This window comes from Panicum virgatum, chromosome 6K, assembly GCF_016808335.1.
Source record: "Panicum virgatum strain AP13 chromosome 6K, P.virgatum_v5, whole genome shotgun sequence".
NCBI lineage: Eukaryota > Viridiplantae > Streptophyta > Magnoliopsida > Poales > Poaceae > Panicum > Panicum virgatum.
This window is the reverse complement of record NC_053141.1, coordinates 34972283-34982528: the sequence shown is the minus strand read 5'-3', so window position 1 is coordinate 34982528 and position 10246 is coordinate 34972283. Positions and strand designations below refer to the sequence as shown.

The window sequence follows — 10246 nt, the reverse complement described above, 5'->3', positions numbered from 1 at the left end:
ATGAAAACTATCTAGGACAAATATTATATAAGTAACTATATATATATATATATGTATATATTAGTGGAGATCATACACACTGAATTCCAATACATAAGTTTAATTGAAATGCAAAAGTATAATTGAAATAGAAAAAGAATTGAGAAAGGAAAAACATGAAAAAAAAAGAGACCTTTTGTCCCGGTTGGTAACACCAACCGGGACAAAAGGGTGCGCCAGCCACGTGGGCGCTGGCTGCACCTTTTGTCCCGGTTGGTGTTATCAACCGGGACAAAAGGTCCACTTTTGTCCTGGTTGCCACACCCGGGACAAAAGGGCACCCCCTTTCGTCCCGGACAGGCGTTCCCGGTTGGGAAACCGGGACAACAGCGGTTTCCCAACCGGGACAAATCAATGTTTTTGTAGTAGTGTTAAACACCACATATTTGAAAATAGGATACACAAAAAAGAGTATTGTACATGATAATTAATGGCACATCTAGTAATGCAAAAATTACCTCCACAACGACGACGAATTGGATCGCAAAACGGTAACGCCTAGCTGGCAACGTCATTGGAACTTGGAATGTCACAATGAAGGCGGCGAATCCTGAAGCCAGTCGGGACAGACACCGACACATACATGCATGGGCGCTAGCTCGAGGCACAGTTGACACCTGCATGATTTTTTTTTTGATAATACGTTTCTGTATTCCTAGATAAGGAAAGCATACATGTTCTCATACACATACACTTCACAGAGGACCCTGAAAGAAAAGAAAATTGCAACAAAGTCCCTAGGCCCACTGTAATCCGAAGGTGCCTGAAGTCGTCGCCGCCGGCCACCACCGACGAGGAAAACCACAGGCGAAACCAGGAGCTGGAAGAACCCCATCGCATGCTGGCTTTGAAGGAGTCGAAGTAGACACCCGTAGTAGGAGACGGGATGAAGCCGTCGGCGTTCACCCATCGACCGGGGCGGCGCCCCAAGCTCTTCCGCACCAAGGCCAAGACTCGCCGTCGACAACCGCCGCCATCGAGGGAAGCTCAAGCTTGGTCCCACCACCAACACTCCACAAGACCCACAGCCTGTTCTGCCTCCTTGAGACAAAAGACCGACATACTTGCCACCTGCCGGAGATGACGAGGAAGCCCGGCCAGGACTCCTGTACAGCCGACATCGTCGGACAACACCTCCACGCGCTCGTCGACGGCACCGGAGCGACGCGCCGCCGAGACGGGGACGACCACGGGAGGACCTTATTCCATACTGACGACGTCGCCGCCACCGCCTCGGCGACCTCGTCGGAAACCTAACCCTAAAACTAAGGGACCTAGGCCCTACCCCTCCACCGGCGAAGGAAACTTGGTCCTACACATCTCCCAACAGCCCGGAGGCCATCGGAGACGGGGAGGACCAAGATCCCCGCCGGCGAAGGGCAGTCCTCTCGAAATCGCCTCTCTGGACTGTAGCAGTTCGCGAGAAAGAGAGACGGTTCGAGAGGAAGAAAGACACCTGCATGATTGGAGCAGGGAGAGTGATGGGTACGTCGCTGCAGCTCGCTCCTGAAGCTCTCTCGAGCTTCTACGTCCTGACGGGGCATGTGCTCGCATGTGCCCCGTCCCGTTTCCAACCGCAACGGCCGCGGCCTCTGCGTACGTACGTGCGCGCTCCAACCCGTGCCGCGCGGACACGTACGTCGATCTCGCCTCTGGGGAGAAATGCATGGTCCCCCGGCCTCATCTACCACTGCACCCACCCTCTCGTGCACCACAGCTAAGCATGGCACGGCAGCAGCAAGCAAGAGACCACCACCCATGGCGCCGCGCCGTGCCCTCTCTCCGTGATCCCTAGCTTATTTTTGCAGTGTTAGCTAGGTAGGTTAGCCCCACCTCGCGTGCTCGGTTTTTTGCTGGCTCGTGGCGCCTTTACTTTCGTGGTACGTGATGCTTTCTGCGTTGCGCGGGATACAGGGTGTCGGGTTCGATAATTTGGTACTTGGATGACCACAGCTGTATATAGATAGTGTGATAGCCCGTTCCAAATTATACATCGTTTTGGGTCCACATTAAGTTAAACTTATATGATTTTTATCAAGTTTATAGAAAATATATTAACATCTACAACACCAAATAGAAACACTATCACTATCAAAAAACTAAAACTACTTATGGTTTGGAGCCGAGGGAGAACAGAAGGAGCATTATACATGATATTTAGCGGCTTCGCTGAAGCTAGCATCAGATGGTAACAACTATGACATGTAGCAGGTATTATTGCAGTGGGTATTTATTCGAGTATCGCCTTTTTATGATTTTTTGGGCCGATAACATCTTAATAGTCCTGATTGTTACATTTCATATCGACATGTTTACCTATTCTATTCTACTATTTTCATGCGAAGTAATTAAGAATGTATCATAATCACTTAAAATGTCCTATACTTAAAAAGTCACACGGATAATTTTGGTGAAAATTAATACTTTGATTCGTGTATTCTAAAAACAGTATTAACCTGTTCCTCCACACAAACAACATTAGCTAGCATGAGCTTGGTTGACTGCCCATTCATCATAATGATAGAGATGGGAGGGGGGGGGGGGGGGGGTGCGAACCCAGCAAATTCCTAAGAATTTGACAGGATGGATAGTATGAGCTTTTGGTTCATGTCCCAATCCATGTGCATGTGAGGTTACATGGATTCGCTACGCTGAGACCTGGCATGAAAGCTGATGTGTGGCCTGTCCAACTTGTTCTTTTCCGGAGTCCTTTTCCTGCGTTGTCTAAAATGTTTAAGTTAATAATATCTGTCCTAGCAAATGGGAGGCACCGTATCAATGAGTGTGAAATTTATGCGATATGCTCGGCCACTTGTGGACTTGTGGTACATTTCTTGTAGAGGATGATAAATCAATCTTTTCCCGTGTTGTTACATGCATTAAATTTTATGCACGTTTGCCATCTTCAACAAGGGCGGGCAGGCACACAATTTTAACTGTCGAAAGATTAAAAGTAACAAATATACTTATTACAGAAGATACATACAATGCAGTCACTGACAAGTCTATAATTTTCGAATATGTTGATCCCAAGCTTGGTTTCTTCAACTAGTGAAGGAGATATTTGCCCTAGCATCAAAAGAGGAGACAATTCATCATCTTTGCTAGGTTCAACAGGCCAACATGCGAAAAGGCATACGCACTAAGGCTTTCTTAAAAAAAATTTACTCTCCTGATATTTTCATCCTTGTTCAATACACCCCGCGCTCCAAAATGTTAGATGTTTCTAAATTAATATTTTTAAAATATGATCAATTTTATAAAAATAAGATCTATAATAATATACTAAATAAATACACTATCGAGATATATTTAGATGAATTTAATAAAATTGGTTTGATGTTGTAGATATGTGTTGATACATTTTTTTATAAACAAGTTATATCTATGGATATTGTAGTGCTGGATGGGTCGGTCAGGTCACCTCTCTTCACCCATGTGATCTTCGAAGTTGCCTGCGGCCCTACTGTCATGTGTCTAGGGTGTAACTTTTCTTCTTCTTTTAGTGAAAAAATATGCTCAGGCACAATCACAAAAAAATTAAAGAAATTTGAGTTAGGATAAAACTATCACATCTTACATTTTGAAACAGATCTTTTAGATAATGGAAAACATCCGGCTTCAAACCTCTCCATAGAAGAGGCATCAGTCCAAAATTATTACATCACGAATAAAATTTAAAACACAGAATAGTCCAACATTATTGACCAATGCTTAAAATAAACGGCCATCCATGTGGTGTGAAGAACTCCATAGATCTTGACTCTAGATCCTATCATGCTTTGACAATCTCATCCTTTCTGTCATCAGTGCGCTACAACAGAGCCCAAAATCGGAGACAATGCGTCCCTCTAAAAAGACCCGCAAAAAAGTTTTGGTCTGCATTTGTTAAACACAGTTTCATTTGTGAGCCATATTGCCCAACACAAAGAAGCAACCCCTATCATTAGCATTAAATTGTGATTATGACTACCAAGTTTAGATCAACCATTAATCAAATCAATGGTACTTTGTGGTGGTGAAATTCCAAACACAATATGTACTGCACGCCATAAATTAAAATTTGGCATAACGACATTTGAAAAACAAATGTTGGATGGTTTTTGGTTTACTACAAAAGCAACAAGTTTTTGCTTCCTTTCCAATTTCTCCTAACTAAATTGTTTTTTTGTTAAGATCACTCCCCTTTTAACATACCACATGGAAATCTTTATTTTGAGAGGAATCTTCATACGCAAAATTTCTTGTGTAACATTAATGTTGTTATTGACTAGGTGCTTATACATTGACTTAAGTATGAATAAACCATTCTCATGGAGATTCCACAAAAATAAATCCATGCCGTCATTTAAAATTAACATGTTCGAGTTTCGAGACACGACTATGCCACTCAATTAATTTGTTCCCAACTAGAGCTCTCCTAAATGAGATATTGAGTGGATTTGTACTGAGCACTTCCGCACAGTTGCATGTTTCTTTCTAATAATGTTAAACATGTCTAGGTAATGGAATTTTAGGATCTGGGTGTCTAACCCTTTGTCCTACCCTTATTTGGCTGCCACTATTTAGTTTGAACTTCCCAAGATTTACACGGCTCGAGCACAGTACATTTTGAAACAGATAGCACTATACTTTGCCTCAAGTCCATTTTGAAACAGATAGCACTATATTCGCAAAAAAAGGTCAATTGATGATCGAATAAAATCCAATAGATGGTTTGCCGCAGGATTGTGGGCTCGTAGTCGTAGCTCGTTACACGACCACAGAAGATCCCAGCCGCTAGCGAGGTGGCATGCAGCTGTTATCCATCATATTGGATTATTGGCCATGGCGATACGCTCCAAGCCTCGGATGACCTGCCGATCGCGGCAGGGACGGCGAGCCGGCGACGACCGCCCCCTCCCCTCCCCATCGCCACGGCCTGTGCCGCCGCGCCACGTCGCGCAACAACCCACCCACGCGAGCGCAGCGATCACTCTGGAAGCGACCAGCTGTCGGGCACGTGCGGGCGACGGCAACCGGACGAGACGTGGCGTCCACGCCCGGGCCCCGCCGCCCTGCTAGGCGCCCTCGGCGATTCGGCTCGGCCTGGCCTGGTGGGTGTGCTTGCTTGCTGGCTCTATTTATTCCCGCCGGGCCGGGGCTCGGCCTCTCCGCGCCCGCCACGTACGTCAACAAGGAGCGCTTGGCTACCGCTAGGCCGCTAGCTAGCTAGCTAGCTGGTGCGGCGGCTGAGCGCGATGGAGGAGATCAGGCGGCGGAGGCGCCCGCGGAGCGGCGGCGCGGGGAGGCGGCGGCGGCCGTCGTCGCGCGCGGCGGGCGCGGCGCTGCGGCGGAAGGTGCGGGAGCTGCGCCGGCTGGTGCCCGGCGGGGGGGAGGCGCCCGCGGGGGCCCTGCTCGCCCGCACCGCCGACTACATCGCGCGGCTCCGGGCCAGGCTCGAGCTCCTCAGGGCGCTCGCGGCCGTCTACGGCGTCGCCGCCGCCGGTCGTGTCGACGCCGGATCGGAGCCGGTGAGTGCGTGAGCTGATCCGTGTGCAGTGGTCATGCGGGACATGGACGTGCACGATTCATCACGCGCCGCCAGAATTGATGCATCGCGCACGCACGCGGCACAGTTCAGTTGGGAGAGATGTGATCGAAGTACTGAAATTGGACGGGCGGTATTGTTTATTTACAAATTTTGGAATGTTTTTTTTTCTTTCTCATCTTGTAGTTTCTACTTAGGCTATTTTTTGGGGCTAAAATAGAGCCCTTTCCAAATTTCTATTTGTATTTTTTTTGAAGAATTTGCATCTGAACTACTAGAACTGTACCATCACTTTTCATCTATACCGTCAAGGTCTTGTGACAGACGCTGATGGTATAGATAAAACATGCGCATTAAGTGGTGGTATATGGATGAAACCATTCCGATTATTTTATATGTTTATTTATTATTTATTCTTGGAATCTTGCACTATGGGACGCAGGTCATTTGCCAAAAGCCGGTTTACAAACCGCGCACGGCATACAATGGCCTGCAAAGAGCAACTTTGCCGTGAGCTAAATCTCAGGCACACGGCAATTATTTTGCCGTGTGCAATACTTCACACACGGCAAAATAAAGTTGGTAAACGGAGAGCGACGTGGAAGACTTCTTTGTCGAGTGCCCTAGCCCAGACACACGACAAAGAATGGATGTTTGCCGAGTGCCTTTGTAACGACACTCGGCAAAGGCTAAAAGAGCTAAAAAAATATATTTACAAATACAGATCTGCATCCATAATTACAATTTTTCAAAGCAGCCAAAAAAATAAAAAAGTAATATACAGATTGGTATGTTTCTTTTACCACCTTTTAGCTATTGCAATAAAATGAACAAATGAGTACTTTGCATTGTCAACGATTCAATCCGATTCAATCCAGTAAACTACTGCCAGCAAGCAAATGAGAATAAAGGTTTGCAGGCTTACCACCTTTCTCAGCTAAACAAATGAGTAATTATGCATTGTCAATTTGTATGCATTGGACCACATGAACTAAATAGCAAACTCGTGTCCAAGCTCACCATGCAACCAGATTTATCTTTATCTAATAACTATCAAATTTTCTCATTGGACCACATGATCTCATTTACCAATAGAAATAATGAAATATTCAATCTTCAGGATTCCCCCACCTTCTTAGTGTTGAAGACCATAGTTATCAGCACTTGGCTCAGTTCCAACATCCGCGAGATATCCACTAATCACAAACATGCATCAAACATTAAGCCGATCTAGAATTAGCGATCTAAAGGGCATGACGAGTTAGAAATTAATCTAGTAGGTTATCTTGGAAAAGGATAATTTTAGCAATGAGGGAAAGAAATATCTTATAAAAGATTAAGCCTGTAGGTTGGGGATCAAAAACTACACATTAGCTAAAGAAGTTTGAGATCTGTAGGTGCTTATGAAATGGCAAATAAGACCATACACATCAATCTGATTATCGTAAGAATTTTGACAGCAGTTGAATAAATATGCATTAATAATAATCCTAAACATTGAGCTCTCTACCTGCAGCTTTGAAAGCTTGAGCTAGGCAAAAAGGGAAAACTGAATATAAGTTCAGTTACCTTTGTATTTCTAAGAATTAACTAAAGCCATAGAACCAAAGAAGAACACGACTAAGAGAAGCGTTTTCATGTACCATGAAGACTGTAAAATAAATCCATATAGCAATGGACCAAAGAAAAAAAAAAGAAATTACCTGGCAGGGCTAGCCACCTCTTGCCTGCATAAGAGCACCTGAAACAGTGTGGATGGAATTATTTACTGTTCAGAGCTCGGAAGAGTATCCAGTTTCTATGGACACATTTACAAGTGTCTTATCTGCAGTCTAGTAGATGCAGAAACAACATGTGTAAAATGAACAAGGGGTTTCATGAAGCTTATAAAAGGAAATAAAATTTCTTAAAGAACTTGTCAGGATGCGTCAGGACACTAACATGAAGCTTGACTTGTCTAAGAGGCTGAGGTGTCTTCACCCTCTGAATGAGCTCAAACACATGACGCCATCAGGGTCCTGTACAAAGGAAACAACATACCTTTAATTGTTCATCCCGAGCCGTGAGGCGCAGTCGTGTTGCACGATAGGCCGGCGCGAGCGTGGTGCGGCGGCGCGCGGACGGCGGAGCGCTTGGACCCAGTGAGAGCTGGCGGAGGAGAGGCGGCGTCGGCACCCGCGGCTCGGGCTGGCGTGACGGCATCCGCGACGCGGGTCGGCTTGTGCCCCAGCTGAAGGCCCCCGCACCGGCGCAGGCGCGAGCGCTGCCGCCAGCAGGGGCCGTCGGCGAGGGCCCCTGAGGGCGGCTGGTGGCGGGGCGACGCGGCGTGGCTTGCGCGACGCGGTGGTGGCGGCGTGGTGGAGGCGGGGCCAGGTGATGGAGCGGCGAGCGGGATGGACGCCCGAAGACCGGGCGGGTGGTGGCGCGGCGCGCGGGCGTGGCAGCTAAGTGTGAGTTTGTGTGTGTGGTGGATGGCTGTCGGAACGGCATAAGTGTGCAGGCAAAGATACTTTGCCGTGTGCCGAGATCTGAGGCACACGGCAAAGATGCAATGTTTGTCGTGTGTCCTGATCCAGAGCACACGTCAAACTCCATCTTTACCGTGTGCCACAAGCACAGTACACGGCAAATATATGTTTTTTCAAAACTTCAACAATATCAATTTCAAAAGTTGTTTTACAAAATTTAATCGAATAAACACTGAAAATACATTACCAAAGACATTAAACAATTTATTTTATGATTGTAAGCGAAAAAATCCATTATTTCATTTAGTTATAAATCAATTTAAATGCATATCACATGATATGGGTTAACTATAAAAAAATTAAAATTACTAGATGGCTCCGAAAAATTACCAAAATTTGGACTTAAGGAATCTAAGTTGGGTATTGCATATACAAAAAGTTGTTAAGTGAAAACCCAATTTGACTGTTAATGTGATTCGAAATCTTAACGATTCCTTCTCGATTCAATAGATCTTTTCCGGATATGTCTCGATCTGTATGGAGCGTATGTCAAACTTGTGCAAAACCATCTCAATTTTTTTCTATAGCCTCAGCACATAAAATTATGATACCATGATAAATTCAAAAAATTTTAAACTTCATATGTTATTTATAGAAAATTAAAATGTTTCTACCACATGTTCTCGGTGATGGTTCGGGAACAAGATGTTCGAACTAGCCTCCCATTTCATGGATGCGGCCTCAAATTGGACTCAATAATATGAATATGATTTTCTAATGAATTTTACTTCATTATTAAAAACAATTGCAGTTCAAAATGGACTTAATTACAATAAATGTCTTTAATGAAATTAAATGATTATATATAGCAAAGAGACAAAAAATTACCAGATGTCAGCATAAGGTAACATGAACAATACGTGTATACCAGAAAAAGTTGGGAGTGTTAAATCACTTTTTTTAAAAATGTTTGCCGTGTGCTATGGACAAGACACACGGCAAAATCATATAATTGCCGAGTGCCCAGCCGTGGCACACGGCAAATGTAACAGGCGGGCGTCGACCCTACCGTGGACGACGCTTTGCCGTGTGGCAATCTCTAGGTACACGGCAAATGCCTGAAATTTACCGTGAGCGGATCTTTGCCGTGAGCTTTATCATGTGGCACACGGCAAATACCTTCTTTGCTGTGTGCCGTTATTTTGCCGGGTGTTGGTTTTTCTGCACTCGGTTAATACCTTCTTTGCCGTGTGCCCGAGAATTGGCACACGGCAAAGTCCATGCACACGGCATTTGCACAGTCTCCGGTAGTGTTGGTTGCACGCATTTGAATCGATCTCTTGGTTGAAATTCAAGATAAGCTGGGATAATGTTCAGATAGATCGGTTTATGCAGAGAAACATAACGTTTCTTTTCCAAGAATAATGTGGAAACAAGATGTGCGATTCATGCTGTGTATTTGTACAGCTCTATATATAGTTCTCCTTTTTTTCCCCAAAGGTTTCTTCTGCTTGTACACATGGATGCAATGCAAGATATCTACTTAATTTCATAGTAAAAGTTTTAACAGTTATTAGCAATTTAGCAGCTATATATATAGTAGCTATACGACAAAATTAAAGCCATCAGGAGCAAGACACGTCGTGCTAATACCTTTTTCTACTTGTTAGCTAGTACCATACCCATGTATGATTGAGTAGCTCAGTAGCCACTGTCCAAGATGGTGGCGGGATGAGAGCTGGATCGATGTTGCCTCCACAAACATATACGTATAGAGACATGTATGCCCGTTCTCTCCAATTGTTTGTTACAATGGATGATTCCATGTAGTTTGCATCCCACAGCGTGTAAACCTGCATTATTAGATGTAACGTAACCAGGGCATGCAAATGCACGAGAAGATTACTGAGTCATGGCGCTGAGTGAATTTTCCACGTGCGTGCCCTTGTGCACACGTGCATTGTACTCACCACTTGTATTTGCGTCTGATTTATGCTAGGGAGTTCGTTGTAGAAAGAAGTGTGGATGAGGCCATGAGGGTTTAGATAATTAATCCACATGTGCGTGAATAATAGGTTGCATTTCCCGATGCAATATATTTTTTCATTTCAATGGTAATATTGGATTCAACTGAACAAATTTTAATTTTTGTTTCGATAGAACTTTTTTATTTCAATATAATAATTTGTTCTAACGAAACAATTTGTTC

The 10246-nt window shown here is 44.6% G+C and overlaps 1 protein-coding gene and 1 long non-coding RNA gene across 2 annotated transcripts; one reads left to right on the top strand and one right to left on the bottom strand.

Annotated features, from left to right (window-relative positions):
• Positions 1-5208: 5208 nt before the first annotated feature.
• Positions 5209-5984, top strand: LOC120639183 (transcription factor IBH1-like). The gene has a single exon (XM_039915189.1). The coding sequence runs from the start codon at positions 5280-5282 to the stop codon at positions 5562-5564; it is 285 nt and encodes a 94-aa protein (XP_039771123.1). The 5' UTR covers positions 5209-5279; the 3' UTR covers positions 5565-5984.
• A 523-nt stretch (positions 5985-6507) lies between these two features.
• On the bottom strand, positions 6508-7770 carry LOC120639182. The gene is made up of 3 exons (XR_005661312.1): positions 7511-7770; positions 7273-7401; positions 6508-6765 (listed from the first exon to the last, which is right to left on the bottom strand). It is a non-coding gene; the product is annotated as an uncharacterized LOC120639182 (long non-coding RNA).
• Between the last annotated feature and the right edge of the window lie 2476 nt (positions 7771-10246).